Source organism: Chiloscyllium punctatum, chromosome 20 (assembly GCF_047496795.1).
Source record: "Chiloscyllium punctatum isolate Juve2018m chromosome 20, sChiPun1.3, whole genome shotgun sequence".
Classification (NCBI taxonomy): Eukaryota; Metazoa; Chordata; class Chondrichthyes; order Orectolobiformes; family Hemiscylliidae; genus Chiloscyllium; species Chiloscyllium punctatum.
The window spans coordinates 92,422,212-92,445,922 of NC_092758.1; the positions used below are offsets into that span (position 1 = coordinate 92,422,212).

General features: G+C 41.0%; 1 protein-coding gene across 1 annotated transcript in view; it reads left to right on the forward strand.

Annotated features, from left to right (window-relative positions):
• Positions 1–23,711, forward strand: part of LOC140491819 (hepatitis A virus cellular receptor 2 homolog) — a 69,963-nt gene that overhangs the window by 15,988 nt on the left and 30,264 nt on the right. Inside the window, exons 3-4 of the mRNA XM_072590213.1 lie at positions 20,332–20,388; positions 23,153–23,232. Coding sequence (XP_072446314.1) covers positions 20,332–20,388; positions 23,153–23,232 — 137 coding nt within the window. The remainder of the gene's footprint in view (positions 1–20,331; positions 20,389–23,152; positions 23,233–23,711) is intronic.

The window sequence follows — 23,711 nt, forward strand, 5'->3', positions numbered from 1 at the left end:
GCCTTTCTTTAACAATTCAATGAGATGAGCAACAACTCTGCGAAACGTTGGTGTGAATGTTCAATAAAATTCACTCAATCTCAGGAATCGTAGTACTACTCTTTTAGTCGACGGTGTGGGAAACTCCCCAATTACCTTTGTTTTTGCATCCTGTGGGGCCATTTTTCTGTATCCAATAATGTGGCCCAGGAAGGTGACTTGGGCATGGGAAATTCACTTTTAGCCAGGTTTATCACCAAATCTGCCTCCCAAAGTCGATTAAACAATTTTGAAAAATGTTGCAATAATTCCTTCCATGTGTGACTAAAAATCACCAGGTCATCAATATAAATTACATGATTGGGTAATCCAGAAGTGACCTTATTGGTTAGTCTCTGAAATGTGGCTGATGAATGTTTCATACCAATGGCATGACTTTAAATTGATTTAGTCTATTTGGTGAAATTGTCTTCTCTCTTTCAGATAAAGCTACCTGCCAGTATCCTCTGAGCAAGTCTAACTTAGAAATATAAGTTATTTGTGCCACCTTTTCAACATAGGCTTCCCGACACAGAATCAAATATGCATCTGTCTTTATAACGCCATTAACTTTGTGATATCCCACACATAAACACTGGGTACCATCTGTTTTTGGCACCATTATTATGGGTGAGCTGCAGTCACTGTAACTCACTTTGAATATGTCGTCCTGGAGCATGTATTCAATCTCCTTTTGAACCTGTGCCAACTTTTGGGTTATAGAGTTATGCCTATAAGAATGTTGCTTAATCGGAACGGTATCTCCTGTATGTACATCATGCATAATTAGGTTAGTACATACCAGCTTATTTCCACAAATGTCCCCATGTGATAGTAATAACTCTTTCAGGTCATTTCAATTTTCCTCTGGAAGGGAACTGAATAACTTGTCCCAATTTTTCACAACTTCCTCATTGTCCAATTTAATTTCCTCATTGTCCAATTTAATTTGAGGAAAGTCCAATTCAGGATCATCTGAACTTGGTTCTTCACTTTGTATTGTAACCAACAGTCTTCTTTGGCTTTCCTTCCCTGTCAAAATACCTTTTGAGCAGATTAAGATGACACACTATGAGATTTTTTTCTGTCTGGAGTCCTTATCCAATTGTTTACCTCACTCAATCTGCTTTCAACTAAACCTTGCTTTTAAAAGTTAATTTATCACTGGAAGTAACACTAATACTTCATCACTGATTACAAAATTGCGAGTTTTCATTTCTTGTCTGCTTCCAGTTTCATTGTATGCTGTGATACTTTTAAATGTTGTCTAGCCAACTCCCCCTCTGTATTTAATTGCTCCCAAAAATTCGACACATAGTCCAAATATGTGGTCTCTGAATTCTGGCTTACCAATTTCTCCTTCATCAATTTTAACAGTCCTCTCTCTTCATACCAAAAAACTAATTCAAATGGACTGAAGTTGGTCGATTCATTTGGTGCATCTCTGATCGCAAGAAGTATAGAATTCCCTTATCCCAATCATCTGGATAGTCTTGACTAAAAGCCCTCAACATGGTCTGTAATGTCTGATGCTACGTTTCTAGTGTTCCCTGTGACTCTGGATGGTATGTAGTAGATTTGAAATGTTTTATTCCTAACATCTCCATAACTTCCTTGAATAATGTTGATGTGAATTTTGACCCTTGATCTGATTGTAAATCTGTAGGTAGTCTATATCAAGTGGAAAATTTGAGTAATTCCTCTCCAATCCTTTGAGCTATGATATTGCATGATGGAGTGGCCTCTGGAAATCTAGTCAATACATCCATTATTGTTAACAAATTCTGATTCCCACTTTTTGTTTTAGGTATGGGTCTTGTGCAATCAATTAAGACTCTTGTGAAAGGTTTCTCAAATGCAGGAATAGGTATTAAAGGTGTGGGTTTTATTACTGTCTGTGGTTTTCTAATTATCTGACATGTATGATATGTCTTGCAAAATTCAACTATACCCTTGTGGAGTCCAGGCCAGTAAAAATGTTTTTGTATTTTAGCTTATGTTTTTCTTACCCCTAAATAACTCCCTACTGGCAGCTCATGTGCCATGCACAACATCTCTGTTCTATAATCCACTGGCAATACAACTTGATGAACTTCTGCCTATTTCTCATCTGCCTGAATATGTGATGGTCTCCATTTCCTCATTAAGACATCATTTTTAAGATAGTAGTGTTCAGGAATACATTTGGATCCTTCTTCTGAGCTATCGCTTTAAATTTTTATCTTTCGGCTGTAATTCAGTTAATTTATCTGAGCTAAAGATATCTGCTGTGTCATCTATCTGCTCCTGATTTGTCTCCACCTTCTTATCAAACAGGGTTTCTGCTAATTCCACTTCAACCTTCTTTTGTGTACTCTTTGATCTCTCCTGTTTCAACGAGTGACTTTGTGACCTCGCTTTCTCACATTCAGGAAAAATCCCAGGATATGTGACCTGCAATAATTCAGTTGCCTGATTTTCCACTGGCTTTTCAACCAGCTAAATATTACTAAGGACAAATTGTATTCCTGGAGCTGAGAGTTTATTCAGTACTCCTACCACGACTTCTCCACTCTTCACTGGACACTCTAACCTCACTCTACACAATTGAGTGCTTCTTGTCACACTGTGAATTCCCCAATTTTCTGGCAATAGTCCTTCAGAGGTACATATCTCTTCATCTTTCAACATCACAGATTGAGAGGATCCTGTATCTCTTCATATTGAAACCTTTTTACGTATTGTTCCTGCCTATACAAGTAAACTTTACCTGAGCATGTGTATAGTTTAAGAAGATCTGGCACTTCCAGCTTGTACATTCTGGTGCAGCTTTCTAGCCTCCACTGTGTATTCCATTACCATTCCAACAAAATTCACTGGTTTATCCTCTTTTCCTATACCTGGCTTCCTAGTGCTTTTCCTGATGCACCAACACTATGATTTCATGTGGCCTACTTTATTGCAGTGAAAACTCTGGCTTTTTTTCACTCCCTTGCCCCTTCAAGGGTTTCCTTTTTATCCTGTGGTACGTTATCCTTATGATCTTCACCGAGATCTACCATTCCCTTTCCACGTGAAGATTTCTCTTTTCCCCACTTTCTATACCTGACAGATTGACATTGATTTTGGGGAAGCCAAACTTTGATTTATGAATCAACTCATAATCATCAGCCATTTTAGCTGCTAGTCTTGCCATTGTAACTCTCTGCTCTTTCACATGAGTTCACACTTCCTCAGGAAGTGAATTTTTGAACTTTTCCAAAATAAGCATCTCTCTAAGAGCATCATAGGTTTGCTCTATTTTTAATGCTCTTATCCATCTATCAAAATTACTTTGATCCTTTTAAACTCAATGTGCGTTTGACCAGGGTCCCCTCCTTAGATTCCTGAAACGTTGTCTGTAGGCTTCTGGCACAAGCTCATATGCACTTAAAATGGCTTTCTTCACCTCCTCATATGCCCAGATACCTCCCTCTGATAATGATGCAAAAACCTCACTAGCTGTACCTACAAGTTTGTTTGAATCAACAAAACCCAAATGGTCACTGGCTACTGCACCTGTTTAGCCATCTTTTCAAATGAGATGAAAAAGGATTCCACATCCTTCCACATCAAATTTAGGCAATGCTTGAATATATTTAAACAGTTTCTCCCCAGGCTTTTGGCCTTTGGCCTTTGCTCATCCTCGCTCTCTTCCTCACTAAGCTTACCTTCAGACTTCAGCTCCATCCTGTTAAACTGATTTTACTGTCTAAGTGCCAAATTCTGAAGCTCAAACTCGCTCTCTTTCTCGCTTTCCTTTGTCTCCTTTCCACTCTCCTCTCTCTCTTCTCTCTCTTCTCTCTCTCTGTCTTTCCCCTGCTTTCAACTGTAATTCAAACTGTTTAATTTCTGCTGCCCTTTCCTTCTCTTTTGCCTCTAACCCAAGCTGCTTCATTTTCAATTGAATTCTAGCCATCTCTAAAGATTCTGATGGCATTTCCAGCAAATTTAAAGGCTGAGCTATTGCTGTAATTATCTTTCCTTTCCTCATGGAAGGAGGCAGCTCCAGCTGCAGTTTGTCTGCTAATTCCAGCAGCTTGGCCTTAATCAACTTTTGCAAAAACCCCAAAGTCACTTTTTCTACCCCACAAAACTCTTAGTGACTGAAAGAACTATTGCTATTCCAAGCTGTATTTAAACCAACCGAAATCAACACCCAGAACAAAAGACACTAACACCTACCACTCACAGCCTTCGAGATCAGCAACCCTAATCCCAATCAGAATTATAGAACAAGTCCTGTAAAAAGCAGCCAGTCTGTTATGGACCAGGCCAGACCCCCACAAAACATTTAAGAAAGTAGCCTGGACCCTAGCTTTGCTTGTTGTTTTAAGCAGGTGTAACGTGGATATTTAAGGAGGGATACAGCTGGGAAAACCACTTAGTTTTAAACAAAACAAAATGTATTTTCAGGATTACCAAATGAAACACAAACAAAAGAGAACAGAATGCAGAATAGCTTAACCCATCCGAAAACCCAACAGATTATCCCAACATAATGATGTTGCTCCAAATACTTACAATAATCCCCATAAACACCCCTTGGCAAAAAAGGAAAAGCCAACCCAGGTTCTTACAGGAGAGATGTCAGAAAGAGGGGGAAGGTCAGCGTGGATCTGCTTCTTTGAGTCCAATAGCTTCACAACTGACTGCCTGCTAAAACCAAACCAAACCAGGGAAACGCTGAGCTGGGAGAACTGGCTACGCCCCTTTCATTGCACAAGTGTTTTTTTAAAACTTGAAAGCCTGTTGCCTGAGGCAGTATCTGTTAGCTATAATCAAATTTGCCCTAAAACTCTTCAAACCTAGACTTCCTGGAGTCTCTGTGTTCACAAACCCTCCAAGAAAAAAACAAGGACAACACAAAGTTGTTAAAGGAGCAGCATCATCACACCATCCTGATGTGAAAATATATCACTGTTCCTTCACTGTTATAGGATCAAAACTCAGGATTTCCCTTCCTAACAGAACTGTGGGTTTTCCATATACACATGGACTGCTGTGATGAACCAGCAATGCTGACATCTCAATAAAAATCTGTTCAAATCCCCTTTATCCGCTACGGTATTGCAATACAACTCTTCAATGGGCAGGAATAGAATAATCCAAATCATTTTCTAAAAGATTTTGGATGAATTTAACAAAGAGAAGCAACCCTAACCATTTTTGCATTTGATGGATGATATGTCCAAATGATCCCTCACAGTTACACATGAATGGTGATGTCGATAAGTGCTTATTTGAATAGTTCTGGAGCTGAATTGCTGGTGCTGTGTTCCACTGACAGTAGATGACTAGTTATTTGGTCGTGCTGATCCTGAGTGTTGGTGAAAGGAAATGTACATTTGTTAAAACTTCATGCCTTGCACTCCTCAGAAAAAATTCAAGAATATTAACTCAAAGGGAAAAACCACAATTCTTTTACATGAGAAGACAGAGATAATTGGCTGCTAAATATACTCTGATGCATAGAGGCGTGCCATTACAATGCACTCATTACTAATGATTAACAGTCAACAGCTAAGCTTTGTTTGTTATTCTTGTAAAATGCCCTGATGAATATAAGCGAAACTTAAAAATGTGTCTGTTTAACAACACATAGGAGACTACGTAGAACTCTATAGGATATACAGCACAGAAGCATGTCAGTGAACACCCACGCCACTCCCCAGTCCATGCCAGTGTCTATGATCCACTTGGATCTCCCTGTAATTCTCACCTAACACTATCATTGGAACTGTCTATTCACTTCTTCAAATGCTTGTCAGCTTAAATGCAGCAAAACTTCAGCAAGTTCCACATTCCTCAAAGACTTTTTCTCAAATTCACAATTGAATTTCTCATTGTCATTCTCATCATACCTCATACAGTTCAGGCAGTTTCAGTAATATATAAGAGGATTGCCTTTCACTATATTTAACCATCATTTATACTTTTTTTCTTTAATTCAATAGCTTCTCTTGCTATCAATGTCCTTTCTCACTTTACCCTTCCTTGTTTCATTAACTTTTTGTCTGCATGCATTTCTTGTAAGATCCTCCTGCTCTCTTTCACTTTTCCCAGTTTTAAGTCTTTGCCACTGCCCTATTTAACTTTCAACAGAACACAGGGCCCATTTTGGTTCACATCACATTGAGTTACTTCTTACTTGTCCAGTTCTTGTATTGATCTCCCATGAGAAGGAATCCTTATTTTTGAGTTGAACCATTTAGCTGATTGTTACTTCTCCTAGCTTCTCTGCTTCATAGTCATTTTGTATGTGATTCGGGTAATAGTCCAGGACCCTTGAGGTCCTGTTTTGTAATTTAGTGTCTAACTCCCAATATCCATTGAGCAGGATCTCCTCCTACCTGATGAATGAGCAGCACTCTGAAAGCTAGTGCTTCCAAATAAAACTGTTGGACTATAACCTGGTGTTGTGTGATTTTTTATTTAATATATATACTACTCATGCCAACATTGAACTCAGAAAGTAGATTTAACCCCTTACTTGCCAAGTTTCTCTATTCCGGATGAGCAATCCCCTTTCATAGCACTAGAGACACAATACCTCATTTGGGATTGTTGTTCTTGGCACTAGAGGATGCTATCTATCTAACTGTTTGTAATTACAATCATTCTAGTTATAAGTACCCTGCTGCAATCATATCTATGTTCTGTTCTTTGTGTGTTGGAGGTCAATCTTCCCAGTCATGAAGCACCACTGCAGACATTGGACACACATTGTCTCCTCTGCCCAACCATTTCAGTTGCTGATCAATAACCTTCCTTCCATTGTAAGATCAGAAGTGGCAGTCCACACTGCTGATTGCATGATGTTCAACCTCATTTATGCCTCTTCCAATTCTCATGTGCAGTTGCTGCAAAACATGGACAATATTCAGACTTGGACTGATAAGTGGAAAATAACTTTAACATTACGCATGTCTTGGCATTCAATGGCATTGCTATCACTGAATCTCCCACTATTTACATCTTGGGGCTTACCAATGACCAGAAACTCACCTGAAACATCCATTAAATTGGTATTTCTTCATTGTCACTTGATCAAAATCTAGGAACCCTGTGCTGAGACAGAGTCACAGACTTAACCATACTGTAGGTATACCGCATGGACCACAAGAAAGCAGCTCACAAAGGGCGTTAAGGAATTGGTAACCAATGCTGTTGTTGCCCGAAATGCCCACTTTCTGAGAAAGGAAAGAAATATATCAGTGTGTGGAGTATATTGAGAATTGTGTGATTAAGTTACAGCATAATGTCATGACACAGGGTACACCCCTCTGCTAAGTTAAACCAGCAGCACAGAAAGGATTCACCCTGTGCTGTAATCTATTAAAATTCAAGAGGCAAAGAACTATCCCAAAAGTCAATTGTTAAAGTACAAATTAACAGCTTTTTTTTAAAAGTCCAGCAGAGAATAATTAACTAACAACTATTTACAACTCCTTTCTCGAAACCTATCTTTTACCGTCCCCTCTACAATACTGGCCCAATAAACAATCCTGATTGTGATTTATAAAAAATATAATCACGTTTCAAAACTGGTCAGCTTTGCCGAGTGTCCTCTGTAGATTTTCCTCTGTCTTCTTTTCTTCTTCTTAGGGATTCTGCTTCACAGGTCTTTGATAGATAAAGGTACCTTTAAGAGAGCAGATCTCTCTGCAAGCACTCTCTCTAGCTGTTGGCACTAGCTGCTGCTTGCCGCTCTGGATAACTGTTCAAAATATCTGATTTTTATACCTCAAAAGATCATTTCATTGGTTTAGTGTTATTAAAACATTATTTTTCCAAATTTGATTGGAGTTTGGTAACTTGGGGCATAATTTAAACTGATTGGCCAAACTCGAATTTGTGTTTTGTATCCTGGCAACACAGCTCTTAGTTGTTTTGACTAAATGTTACATTGTTGCCTTGTTCCAGACTCTCTGTGCTTTTCTAAGTCCTTGCTAACTTTTCAACTCTCTTAAAGGTACAGTATCTTTTACATCTTCATAACAATAACAAGGGTTAAAAGGGGTTAAATTTGTCAATGTTTGTTTAAAAAGCTCACTTGCATGCCCATCGAAACGAAGGAAATCAGTTTGATGCAGATGTAAGAATACATGTTGACTAGACTGTTGCCTAGATCTTGTTATCAGGGTGTGGGGAGCAACTTTACAAACTTACTGGAGTATGTATGGGGGGATATTGTGAAATCGAATAACAGAATGTGCTGGCCATTGTTTGCAGTTTTTGGGAGGATCAAATAAAAGTGTATAAGTTAAGCCATTCTGAAGCTTTGTGTGAGCCTTCTGCTATGAGCTCAACTGAGCTGTGAATTGTAATAAAGATTATCTGACACCTACCACCGGACTTGGACTCTCATTGGCAAATATGATATCTAACGCAGTGGTAGAGCAAATGCAGAAATGCCCACACCTCCTCCCTCACCTCTATCCAAGGCCCTAAAGGAGCCTTCCACATCCATCAAAGTTTTACTTGCACATCCACTAATATCATTTATTGTATCCGTTGCTCCCGATGTGGTCTCCTCTACATTGGGGAGACTGGGCGCCTCCTAGCAGAGCGCTTTAGGGAACATCTCCGGGACACCCGCACCAATCAACCACACCGCCCCGTGGCCCAACATTTCAACTCCCCCTCCCACTCTGCCGAGGACGTAGAGGTCCTGGGCCTCCTTCACTGCCGCTCCCTCACCACCAGACGCCTGGAGGAAGAACGCCTCATCTTCCACCTCGGAGCACTTCAACCCCAGGGCATCAATGTGGACTTCAACAGTTTCCTCATTTCCCCTTCCCCCACCTCACCCTAGTTCTAAACTTCCAGCTCAGTAACTGTCCCCTTGACTTGTCCGGACTTGTCCTACCGCCTATCTTCTTTTCCACCTATCCACTCCACCCTCTCCTCCTTGACCTATCACCTTCATCCCCTCCCCCACTCACCCATTGTACTCTATGCTACTTTCTCCCAGCCCCACCCTCCTCTCTCTTATCTCTCCACGCTTAGGCTCACTGCCTTTATTCCTGATGAAGGGCTTTTGCCCGAAACGTCGATTTCGAAGCTACTTGAATGCTGCCTGGACTGCTGTGCTCTTCTAGCACCACTAATCCAGAATGTAAGAATAATAGGGTAGTTATGGTAGAGGATTTTAACTTTCCAAACATGGACTGGGACTGCCATAGTGTTAAAGGTTTAGATGGAGAGGAATTTCTTAAGTTTGTACAAGACAATTTTCTGATTCAGTATGTGGATGTACCTACTAGAGAAGGTACAAAACTTGACCTACTCTTGGGAAATAGGGCAGGGCAGGTGACTGAGGTGTCAGTGGGGGAGCATTTTGGGGCCAGCGACCATAATTCTATTCATTTTAAAATAGAACATAGAAGAACATAGAACAATACAGCACAGAACAGGTCCTTCAGCCCACGATGTTGTGCCGAACTTCTATCCTAGATTAAGCACCCATCCATGTACCTATCCAAATGCCGCTTAAAGGTCGCCAATGATTCTGACTCTACCACTCCCACGGGCAGTGCATTCCATGCCCCCACCACTCTCTGGGTAAAGAACCCACCCCTGACATCTCCCCTATACCTTCCACCCTTCACCTTAAATTTATGTCCCCTTGTAACACTCTGTTGTACCCGGGAAAAAGTTTCTGACTGTCTACTCTATCTATTCCTCTGATCATCTTATAAACCTCTATCAAGTCACCCCTCATCCTTCGCCGTTCCAATGAGAAAAGGCCGAGAACTCTCAACCTATCCTCGTACGACCTACTCTCCATTCCAGGCAACATCCTGGTAAATCTTCTCTGCACCCTCTCCAAAGCTTCCACATCTTTCCTAAAGTGAGGCGACCAGAACTGCACACAGTACTCCAACTGTGGCCTAACCAAAGTCCTGTACAGCTGCAACATCACTTCACGACTCTTGAATTCAATCCCTCTGCTAATGAACGATAATACTCCATAGGCTTTCTTACAAACTCTATCCACCTGAGTGGCAACTTTCAAAGATCTATGTACATAGACCCCAAGATCCCTCTGTTCCTCCACCTGACCAAGAACCCTACCATTAACCCTGTATTCCGCATTCTTATTTGTTCTTCCAAAATGGACAACCTCACACTTGGCAGGGTTGAACTCCATCTGCCACTCCTCAGCCCAGCTCTGCATCATATCTAAGTCCCTCTGCAGCCGACAACAGCTCTCCTCACTGTCCACAATTCCACCTATCTTTGTATCATCTGCAAATTTACTGACCCACCCTTCGACTCCCTCATCTAAGTCATTAATAAAAATAGTGAAGGAAAAGGATAGACCAGGTATAAAAGTTGGAGTTCTACGTTGGAGAAAGGCCAATTTTGAAGGTATTAGGCAAGAACTTTCGAAAGCTGATTGGAGGCAGATGTTCACAGGTAAAGGGACGGCTGGAAAATGGGAAGCCTTCCTAAATGAGATAACAAGAATCCAGAGAAAGTATTCTCCTGTCAGGGTGAAAGGGAAGGCTGGTAGGTATAGGGAATGCTGGCTGACTAAAGAAATTGAGGGTTTGGTTAAGGAAAAGAAGGAAGCATATGTCAGGTATAGACAGGATAGATCGAGTGAATCCTTAGAAGAGTATAAAGAAAGTAGGAGTATACTTAAGAGGGAAATCAGGAGGGCAAAACGGGGACATGAGATAGCTTTGGCAAATGGAATTAATGAGAATCCAAAGGGTTTTTACAAATATGTTAAGGACAAAAGGGTAACTAGGGAAAGAATAGGACCCCTCAAAGATCAGCAAGGCGGCCTTTGTGTGGAGCCACAGAAAATGGGGGAGATACTAAATTAATATTTTGCATCAGTATTTTCTGTGGAAAAGGATATGGAAGATATAGACTGTAGGGAAATAGATGGGGACATCTTGCAAAATGTCCAGATTACAGAGGAGGAAGTGCTGGATGTCTTGAAATGGTTAAAAGTGGATAAATCCCCAGAACCTGATCAGGTGTACCCTAGAACTCTGTGGGAAGCTAGAGAAGTGATTGCTGGGCCTCTTGCTGAGATATTTGTATCATCGATAGTCACAGGTGAGGTGCCGGAAGACTAGAGGTTGGCAAACGTGGTGTGACTGTTTACGAAGGGTGGTAAAGACAAGCCAGGGAACTATAGACCAGTGAGCCTGACCTCAGTGGTGGGCAAGTTGTTGGAGGGAATCCTAAGGGACAGGATGTACATGTATTTGGAAAGGCAAGGACTGATTCGGGATAGTCAACATGACTGTGCGTGGGAAATCATGTCTCACAAACTTGAGTTTTTTGAAGAAGTAACAAAGAAAATTGATGAGGGCAGAGCAGTAGATGTGATCTATATGGACTTCAGTAAGGCGTTCGACAAGGTTCCCCATGGGAGACTGATTAGCAAGGTTACATCTCATGGAATACAGGGAGAACTAGCCATTTGGATACAGAACTGGCTCAAAGGTCGAAGACAGAGGGTGGTGGTGAAGGGTTATTTTTCAGGCTGGAGGCCTGTGACCAGTGGAGTGCCACAAGGATCGGTGCTGGGCCCTCTACCTTTTGTCATTCATATAAGTGATTTGGATGCGAGCATAAGAGGTACAACTAGTAAGTTTGCAGATGACACCAAAATTGGAGGTGTAGTGGACAGAAAAGAGGGTTACCTCAGATTACAACAGGATCTGTACTAGTTGGGCCAATGGGCTGAGAAGTGGCAGATGGAGTTTAATTCAGATAAATGTGAGGTGCTGCATTTTGGGAAAGCAAATCTTAGCAGGGCTTATGCACTTAATGGTCAGGTCCTAGGGATGTTGCTGAACAAAGAGACCTTGGAGTGCAGGTTCATAGCTCCTTGAAAGTGGAGTCACAGGTAGATAGGATAGTGAGGAAGGCGTTTGGTATGCTTTCCTTTATTGGTCAGAGTATTGAGTACAGGAGTTGGGAGGTCATGTTGCGGCTGTACAGGACATTGTTAGGCCACTGTTGGAATATTGCGTGCAATTCTGGTCTCCTTCCTATCGGAAAGATGCTGTTAAACTTGAATGGGTTCAGAAAAGATTTACAAGGATGTTGCCAGGGTTGGAGGATCTGAGCTACAGGGAGAGGCTGAACAGGCTGGGGTTGTTTTCCCTGGAGCGTTGGAAGCTGAGGGGTGACCTTATAGAGGTTTACAAAATTATGAGGGGCATGGATAGGATAAATAGACAAAGTCTTTTCCCTGGGTTAGGGGAGTCCAGAACTAGAGGGCATAGGTTTAGGGTGAGAGGGGAAAGATATAAAAGAGACCTATGGGGCAACTTTTTCACAGAGGGTAGAATGTGTATGGAATGAGCTGCCAGAGGATTTGGTGGAGGCTGGTACAATTGCAACATTTAAGAGGCATTTGGAGGGGTATATGAATAGGAAGGGTTTGGAGGGATATGGGCCAGGTGCTGGCAGGTGGGACTAGATTGGGTTGGGATATCTGGTCGGCATGGACGGGCTGGACCGAAGGGTCTGATTTCATGCTGTACATCTTTATGACTCTAAATTATTTTAATGCAATGTATCTAGGACATCTTGTGGTACAGTGGAAGTGCCTATGAGATATTGTGTTATGGGTTCTCTTTTTTTGACTCAGTCACCAACTCGCTATATTCATAAATACCGAGATCTCGTCCATTCAATCATAACCCTTTCCTAAACCATTATTTACAATAACATGGTTTCATTCATTCATTCGTAAAACTGTGGTTCTGTAGTGTATTTTGCTATCCAAATTTAAAATAAACCTTTGAAACCTATTACTGCATTTTCACACCTTACCAGCCCATGCTACAAGCAGTGTTTACCTCTGAATAAGTGCAGTTTACAGACCAATACCATCCCCATCAAGTCTCCACGAAACATTATAATGTTAATCACTACCAACTATCTCCTGAACCTGAATAGATTCCCAATTAGTACATATCTGTTAAATACTTTTCAACTGGGTCATTATCCATTTAAGAAACTAACTGACAAATCTACTTCCAATGAAATTGCACGAATGAATGAAACTCATACCGACAAATAGTAAATAAACCTCACAACCCAGCTGCAGTAATCAGTTTAATATTCATTCTTTTATTGAATATGGGCACAATTTCTAACTTATTTTGAGCATATAGGCCTAGTATTTTACTAACATTCACTGACTTAAAATACAAAAGGACTAACACCTCTTTATTATGATGCGGAGATGCCAGTGTTGGATTGGGGTGGACAAATTAAAAATCACACAACACCAAGCTATAGTCCAACAGGTTTATTTGGAAGCACTAGCTTTTGGAGCGTTGCTCCTTCTAGTGGGGCAGGATTGTAAGACACAGAATTTATAACAAAAGATCACAGTGTTATGCAATTAAAATGATACATTGAACAAACTTAGATTACCGTTAAGTCTTTCATCTTTTAGAATGGGTTGCAGGTGTCGGTTTATTAATATATAAATCCAAGAACTTCTTTTAAGTCACATTCTCGAGATAACTTAAGGTTTTATGAAAAAAAGTGACATCTCAGCTCAGACAATATGCAAACTGCCCAACCTTCAGGGCAACATCGACCATAACACTGTACAACCCTGTCATGACAACCACTGCAAGACGTGGCAGGGGTGGGATCACCACCCAGCATGTACGTGGCAGGTATTCATGTGACTCGGCCAACATTGTCTATCTGATACGCTTCAGGCAAGAATGCCCCGAGGCATGGTACATTGGCAAGACCAAGCAGACGTTACGACAATGGACAAATGGACGCTGCACAACAATCGCCAGACAAGGGTGTTCCCTCCCAGTCAAGGAACACTTCAGCGCTCACGGACACACAGCCTTGGATCTTTGGATGACTATCCTCCAAGACAGACTTCAGGATATGCAACAATGCAGAGTGGCCGAGCAGAGGCTGATAGCTAAGTTTGGTACCCATGATAATGGCCTCAACAGGAACGTTGGGTCTATGTCACACTACAGGTGACCCCACCACAAAGAACAAAGAACAAGATCAAAGAACAAAGGCAATTACAGCACAGGAACAGGCCCTTCCACCCTCCAACCCTGCGCCAGTCCAGATCCTCTATCTAAACCTGTCATCTATTTTCTAAGGGGGTCTGTATCCCTCTGCTCCCTGCCTATTCATGTATCTGTGAAGATACATCTTAGATGGCATTATCGTGTCCACCCCTACCAACTCTGTTGCCAATGCATTCCAGGCACCCACTGCCCTCTGCATAAAGAACTTTCCATGCATATCTCCCTTAAATATTTCTCCTCTCACCTTGAATACACGACCCTGAGTAATTGAGTCCCCCACTCTGGGAAAAAGCTTCTTGTTATCCACCCTGTCTACACCGCTCATGATTTTGTAGACCTCAATCAGGCCCACCTTCAACCTCCATCTTTCTAATGAAAATAATCCTAGTCTATTCAACCTCTCTTCATAGTTCGGTCCCTCCATACCAGGCAACATCCCGGTGAACCTGCTCTGCATCCTCTCTAAAGCATCCACATCCTTTTGGTAATGGTGACCAGAACTGTATGCAGTATTCCATATGTGGCCGAACTAAAGTCTTATACATCTGTAACGTGACCTGCCAACCCTTGTACTCAATACCCCGTCTGATGAAGGAAAGCATGCCGTATGCCGCCTTGACTACTCTATTGATCTGCGTTGCCACCTTCAGGGAACAATAGACCTGAACACCCAGATCTCTCTGTACATCAGTTTTCCCCAGGGCTTTTCCATTTACCATTTAGTTTGCTCTAGAATTGGATCTTCCAAATTACAAAACCTCGCATTTGCCCGGATTGAACTCCATCTGCCATTTCTCTGCCCAACTCTTCAATCTATCTATATTCTGCTGTATTCTCTCACATACCCCTTTATTACCTGCTACTCCACCAATCTTATTGTCATCTGCAAACTCGCTATTCAGACCACCTATACCTTCCTCCAAATCATTTATGTATATCACAAACAACAGTAGTCAACATGGTTCCCTGTGGAACACCACTGGTCACAGATCTTCATTTTGAGAAGCTCCCTTCCACTACTATTCTCTGTCTCCTGCTGCCCAGCCAGTTCTCTATCCATCCAGCTAGTACACCCTCCACCCCATGTGATTTCACTTTCTCCATCAGTCTACCATGTGGAACCTTATCAAATGCCTTGCTGAAGTCCATGTATGTGACATCTACAGCCCTTCCCTCATCAATCAACTTTGTTACTTTCTCAAAGAATTCGATTAAGTTGGTAATAAATTACCTTCCCTACACAAAACCTGTTGCCTATCACTGATAAGCCCATTTTCTTCCAAATGGGAATAGATCCTATCCCTCAGTATCTTCTCAGTAGCCCCATTTTCTTCCAAATGGGAATAGATCCTATCCCTCAGTATCTTCTCAGTAGCTTCCCTACCACAGACATCAGGCTTACTATACCATACATTATACACTCACTCTCTCTCTCTCTCTCTCTCACACACACACACACACACACACACACACACACACACACACACACACACACACTTACATACTTATGCAGACTCTCTCTCAGACACGTGCATATACAACCCCTCACACTCACACACATGCACACACCCTCTCACAGGCCTGTACTCCGTCACTCTCATGCACACACTCTACCAAGCAAACACACATTCTCATGTGCACTCACATTTGCATGCGCACACTCACATGCTCACACTACTCTGTCTCCTACACACACACACACACACACACACATATATAAGTCTATGGGGTGAATTTGCATTTGCAGAATTATATTTGCAGATACATTCTATTTTTGCCCAAAAAGCACACAACCTGCAGGCAGTCAACCCATACAACATTTTATAAATTCTTACTTTGGAAATAGAACCAGACTGACTCAAGATTGGGGTACATACAGACTCTAACCTCACACCTTTAATGCACTAGTGTATTAGACACAAATTGAAGGAACAACATTTTATCTTCCCCTTGGGCAGCCTACAGTCTGGAGGACTCAACATTGAGTTCTCCAATTTCAAATAATCTTCCCACCCATCCATGACTTCTTTTCCAGTCCCACGCACTCTTTTCCATTCCTCTGACAGACCCTTCCTTCCAGCTACCAACCGGATTCATCTCTCCCATTGCCCAGCCAGGCCGTACATACCACCCATGTTCACCTATTACTACCTTACCACTCTGCCCCTCTCCCCACCCAAAACCCTCCCCCCCTCCCATCTCTTCATCTGCAGGCTTATCTCCACCTTTTATCAGCAGCTCCCCCCACTCCCACCTCCATTCCTAAAGAAGGTTTACGCCCGGAACGTCGACTTTTCCACCTCCCGATGCTGCTTGGTTTGTTGTGTTTTTCCAGCTTCCTGTTTTATGATAGTGTCTGACCTGATGCCTAGAAACTATAAACCCCTAATTAGCGGTGTTGGTCTGATCAGGCTGTAGTCTGAGAGTACCTGTCATATATTCAATATAATGTAAGGCCTCAGTTTCAGATTTGTAAATTCTCTGATGACAGTTAGTCACCATCTTGTTTGCAAGAACTCAGAGAAGATCAACAATGTCTTTTTAGGATGAATGTATCTCCAGTATGATACATTCAGTGATGGATGTTTACAACTTCCTCCAATATTCCCTTTAATTTCTCTTCACTGTGTGTGTTCTATCATTACAATATGTGGTACACTCCTGAGGGAATGTTGATTACCTCAGCCCTGACTGGTGGACTCTGTAATTCAATAGCTGAAACAACAAGCTTGAAATAAATGGTAGACAGTCATATGCTGGGAATCTTTAAGGGGTGCAATAGTCCAGTGATATTAACACTAGGCTGTTAATCCAGAGGCCACAGGTAATCCCTGGGTACCAGAGTTTGAATCCCATCATAGCAGATGGTGAAGTTTGAATCCAATAAAAATTTGGAAATAAGAGTCTTGTTGATTACTGAGGAAAAGCCAAATGGTTGACTAATGTCCTTTAGGGAAGGAAAATGCCATCCTTACCTGGCCTGGCCCATATGTGACTCCAGATTTGTAACCGACTCTTAACTGCTCCCTGGTCAATTAATACTGAGCAATCAATCCTGGCTCAGTTAACGATGCCCACATCTTATGAATGAATAAAAGGAATCTCACAGAAGCAGAAAATCCCAAACAGGTCTCAAAATACAAATTGAAATTGCTGAAAATACTTAGGTTCTGGCATCATCTGTGGAGAGAAATAGAGTTAAAATTTCAGATTAATGTCCTTTCATTAGAAGTTTGAAACGTTAAAGAGGTAACATGGTTAAACAGGAGATAGGAGGAAAGGTGGAAAAAAACACAAAATGTTTTGAAGATCATAAGGTTGAATGTAGGTGATCAGCTATGAAGCAAATTAGGAAACAAAATTAGATATAAGTGGTATTAAAAATTGATACCTTAAAGCCAGGTAACCAATTCTGGTGCAATGGGGATAGATGAACATGGCAGGGGTAGCATCAGTTATACCTACAGACAGGATGCTAACTGGAGAAACTGCAGCACAGGACCACATGTTGAATCTGAGCACAGCAGGAGCCAATTCACTAAATTACATTCAGACAAATTCTTTGAAAAACCTGTACAGTTTAGTCCCATTTCCCAGCTTCAGCCCTGAAAATAAATGACTGACCAATAATTTGAAGTATTAATCTTTTTATTAAATTACAAGTCATGGACAAGTAGAACAAAGACTGCAGGGCATTTGGATCTTGCTTGACAGCCATGTTATGATTCTGCTTCTTGAGTCAGAATGTTGTGGTTCAGTTCATCTCCAATCTTTGAGCATAACAAACTGTCTCAATATTGTAGTGCACACTGAGGAGGTACTGTTTTATAATTGCTTTCAGATGAAATGTTTCTGCCTCTTATTCAGTTATTTTGGCACCACAGAATAATATCCATATTTAGCCCACACTTTTAAAGTTATGAATATGACTAACAATGTGATAATCACTTGCTAATCTGTTAAATTGTGGCCCTACCTGCCATCTCAATTCAACGTAAAAACTCCCATGTCACTTTTTATGAGGAGAGTTAACCTTAATTTACTAGCCAGCATTTATCCCCAATCAACATTGCACCACCACAGATTATCACATGTTTATTGTGAGTGAACTATTCACGACATTTTCTACATTGCAGTAATTTAAAAGTACTTCATTGGTTGTGCATTCTGAGACATTACAAAACTAACTACAGTTTCCTTTAGGCACCCTACTGTATCATTGTTCTTACTGTGATAATACGTGTATCTATGACCAGCCAAGCATGTAGCTTTCAGAGAGATGAATGATGACATTAGAGTGATAACATGTAGTATGATATTTCTGTAAAAGTTATCAGCTCCATTTTGAGTAATTGCTGTTAAGGAGAGCTCAGACTATGCCAGTGTCTTTGATAGGATCGTAATACATTTAGTTGCTTTGTAAATGAATCTTCTGATACAAGTATTCAGTAATTATCCAGTCTCAGTGTTACAAGAGTTAACATTACAGTTATCTTTAGAGAACACGTGAGTTCTCACTCGATTTAGGCAAGATACCACTTCACAGTTACCACCAGGAACCTATATCTAGGAACCCCCGCTATGTTCTGTATCTTAAATCTATCCAGAAAATCTGTTGCCTCCTTACCTTTCATTTCCTGATGCTTATAATTGAAATTTCCATCAACATCCTGGGGTTTGCTACTTGTGGAAGAAAATTTGACACACTCTGCCAGCAGCCATTTTGTCACATAACTGGTCTCTCAAGTTAAAGCACAGTTTGCTGACATGCCATTTTGAAGAAGTGCTTCCGTAACTATTTTGCTAAAATAACCTTGCAACTGCCAGAGAATCCTCGCTTCCCCACCCCTCTGGACCCTAGACTAGTTCTGCTTTCATAATGGTGTATGGCGCATTGTGTCGTTTATCTGTCCTGATTCCTGCAGAACTTTGTATAAACAATTTGGTACGTGCAAACATTCAAGCTTGCTTGATGGGGAAATATCTGTGGCAATAACAAGGGCTGACCTTTGACTTCACCTGACCCCATGACTTCTGTCACTAACGGTCAGCCCCTGCCTAAAATGCTATTTAATCTGTAACCTTTTGTATTACTTCGGACTCTGCCTGTCTCTATCTGAGGAAAGATGTACTCCCAATGGCCATGCAATAAAGACTGTTAATGCTGAAGGTCTGACTGCTGAGAATTTCTTCATCACTGTTGATGAGAAACTGGATTGGACTAGCTGTATAATTACTATGGCTACAAGAGCAGATCTGAGACTGGTAATTCTGAGGCACCTAACTGCTCTCTAGACTCCTCCAAACTTGAACCATCTACTCCATTTATAAGACAGAAGCCAGGACTGTGATGGAAAATTCCTCACTTGCCTGAATCAAGGCAGCACTAACAAAACTCATAGCTGAACACTGTCCAGGACAAAGCAGTTCACTAGGAGTGGCACCTCAGCTAACATTGTTACTATTCACTCGCTCCATCCATCACTAATGCTCAGTGGCAGAAGTGATTACCATCTACAAGATGTGCTGCAACAACTCACCGAGATTCCTTTGACAATTCCTTTCAAACCTACAGCCTCTTACAATTCGAAGGACAAGGCCTGCAGGGATATTGAAACAAATAGAGTTGCAAGTTCCACTCCAAGAGACTCACCATCCCAACATAAAAATATTTCACTGTTCCTTCATTGTCACTGGGTCAAAATCCTGGAACTCATTCTGTAACAGCATCTGGGTGGACCAACACCAAATGGACTGCGGCAGTTAAAGAGTGCAGATTGCCACCACCTTCTCAAGGGCGTGCAGGGATGGATAAAAAATACTGGCTTAGCCAGTGATGCCTACTTCATGTGATTGAAGAAGCAAATGTGATTTACTTCTTCATTGTTAAGGCTATTCTTTCACTCGTATTATTTCCTTTATCATTTCTGTTGATTTGGTATATTTGTTTTTTTTATATTCACTCATAGGATGTGAGTATCACTGGCTGGGCCTAGCATTTATTGCCTGTTCTGAGTTGCCCCTTATAAAGGTGGTGGTGAGCTGCCTTCTTGACCCGCTGCAGTCCACCTGTTGTGGATTAACCTACAATGCCCTTAAGAAGGGAATTCCAGGATTTTGACCCAGCAACAGTGATGGAATGATGCCTCAGATAAATATGAATTATTTTAGTAAATTTGTATACCATCATTGTTTCATGCTGTTGCTGAAGTAATTTTCTTTGAATGTATCACAGGAGTTTCTATGGTAAAAAACCATCCATTCGCTGACGTAAGCCAAATTGCTGTACATGGTAAGTCATTGCAACAAAATTAAATTGATCTTATTTTTAGAAAATTTCCATTGTGTTATAGACCAGACCAGACCCTCTCAAAACATTTCAAGAAAGTAGCCCACACCCTAACTGTTCGAGTTGTTTTAAGCAGGTGTATAGTGGATATTCCAGGAGTGATGCAACCATTCACTTTTAAACAAAACAGGATTTATTTACATATGAGCAAAAGAAAACTAAATTTAGAATAACATAGCTATTTAAAAACCCAATCGAATTTATTGCAACTTAATGATGCTATTCCAAATACTGGCAACATCCCTGCAAGATAAGATCAAACACAGGTTCTTACAGGAGAGATGTCAGAGAGACAGAAGATCAGCATCGAGCCGTTTATTTGACCAAAAGCCTAAAAAAACTGATTGTTTGCTAAAACCAAAAAGAAAAACAAATCAGAGAAAAGCTGAGCTGGGAGGACTGGTTACTCCCCTTTCATTGTACAAATGTTTTTTAAAACTCGAAAGCCTTTAGTCTGAGGCAGTATCTGTTAGCTAAAATCAAATTAGCCCTAAAACCCATCCAAACCAGACACATCGGAATCTATGTATTTACAACCCATCTGAAAAAGAAACCAAGGATAACCTAATCTTGTTAAAGGAGTAACATCATCATAACTGAGAAAGAAAAGCAAACATTTAGCATTAATTCTAAGGGAAGTTTTTTATGATCTTTGTGATGTAATCTCCAGAAAGAGTCATTATAAAGGCCACCTATGGTCATTCCAGCTCAAATATTTTGATGTGACAAAATACCTCAAACAGGCTGAAGGTTCAAAAGGCAGAGCGGTGAAGGCTGAAATTAGCTCATACAGTTGGTAACTGGTAATTGACCATTATTCTGAAAGAAAGCAACTGAGTTATTTTCAAACAAATAAAACAAAAAGTTGAATTAGTGGCCTTACCGATGAGTAGAACATAGAACAGTACAGCACAGAACAGGCCCTTCAGCCCACGATGTTGTGCCGACTATTGATCCTCATGTAAGATAAATCTAATGTATGAACCCTCAAATTTCTGTGACCATATGCATGTCCATCAGTCTCTTAAATATCCCAAATAACCTCGCTTCCACAACAGCTGCTGGCAACGCATTCCATGCTCTCACAACTCTCTGCGTAAAGAACCTGCCTCTGACATCCCCACTATACTTTCCGCCAAACAGCTTAAAACTATGACCCCTCATGTTAACAACTTCTGCCCTGGGAAAACGTCTCTGGCTATCAACTCTATCTATGCCTCTCATTATCTTGTACACCTCAATTAGGTCCCCTCTCTTCCTTCTTTTTTCCAATGGAAAAAGTCCAAGCTCAGTCAACTTCTCTTCGTAAGACAGCATCCTGGTAAACCTCCTCTGCACCCTCTCCAAAGAATCCACATGCAGAACATTTCAGAGAACACCTCTGGGACACCCGGACCAACCAACCCAACCACCCCGTGGCTCAACACTTCAACTCCCCTCCACCAAGGACATGCAGGTCATTGGACTCCTCCATCGCCAGACCATAGCAATACAACAGCTGGAGGAAGAGCACCTCATCTTCCTGAAGCCTTGCTGAAGTCCATATACACCACATCCATCGCTCGACTCTCATAAACTTGTCTAGTAACATTCTCAAAGAACTCAATAAGATTTGTGAAGCTTGACCTGCCCCTCACAAAGCTATGCTGACTGCATTTAATCAAGCCATGCCCTTCCAGATGGTCATAAATCCTATCCTTCAGAATCCTTTCTAACACCTTGCAGATGACAAACGTGTGACTGGTCTGTAATTGCCGGGGATTTCCCTATTTCCTTTCTTGAAGAGAGGAATTACATTTGCCTCCCTCCAGTCCTTAGGTACGACTCTGGTAGAGAACAAGGATACAAAGATCTTCGCAAGCAGCGAAGCAATCACCTTTCTCACTTCCCAAAGCAGCAGAGGACAAATCTGGTGACTTGTCAATCTTAATGTTTGTCAAAATTTTCAGCACATCAGCTTCCTCAATCTCTCTCTGTTCCAGCATGCACACCTGCTTCTCAAAGGTTTCATTCACTACAAGGTCCTTTTCTTTAGTAAAGACAGAAGCAAACAACTCATTTAGGGCTTTCCCTACCTCCTCAGACTCTATACACATGTTCCCTATGCTATCCCTGATCGGCCCTACTCTTTTTTTGATCATTCTCTTATTCCTCACATACGTGTAAAATACCTTTGGATTCTCCCTAATCTTTCCTGCCAAGCCTTTTTTGTGCCCCCTCCTGGCTCTCCTCAGATCATTTTTGAGCTCCTTTCTCGCTTGCCTGTAATCCTGTAATGGAGATCATATAACTTTGGCCCTCTAGAACATCCCAGTATGCTTACATTGATAAAGATTCTCACATTAACGATATGGTCTCAGTTGAATGATCAATTCACTCTGGCTGTGGAATGATGAGGAATATTGCTGTCTATTCACGGACCTAGGAGGGAATGTCTAATCTCACTGAGCCATTGGGATGTATGATATAACAACAGGAACAGGTCATCCTTAAGCATGTCTAATATTTAATAAGTCATCATTGATGCCCTATTTCATCTCCTGTTTTCAGTCCTATTCCCATATTCCTTTGAGACAACACCTTGCTGACCATCCTGCTTTCCCAGGTTCAGGGATATTTTCTCACATGAGTGGTTGAGGATGTGGCATATTGTTGAATCTTTGAATAAGACTCTTTAAAATGATCATTTATTTTTGTTTTTTTTCAGGAAAAAGGATTTCATCTTACATTAATTCATTATCTACTTCAGCAATGAAACAAAATTCAACTCCAGCTCCATATACTGCTGTGCGTAATTCCCTTTTCTCAATATATGCCTGCTCTAATTGACAATCTCAGTTGTCTCTGAGTTTATTTGTTATTGATTGATCTCTCATCCTGACTGTTGATGGGATGGCAGAGAATGATTGTTTGAGTAAATAGTTTGTAATGGGATGATCCTGATAAGTGGGTAGCTGGACTGTTTCGGAGTGAGTGGCTATCTGTCATCTTGGGGACCACGTTGCAAGACATGGTAAGAATGATGTAAAATATACTGCAGTTTATTGATTTGTTTTAGAAAAGGTGAAGATAGTTTGATAAAGGAATGAACTGAGACATTGGAATAACAATATTTGCTGTCAAGTTCTAAATAGTAAAAGAATACTTGAAGACATTTAGATTCTGTTCACTTCAGGACAGCATACTATATTAGATATCTGGACTCTATTCACCTAGGCTGGCATATTTAATTAGTTCTCTGTATTTCATTAATTGAAAAATATATT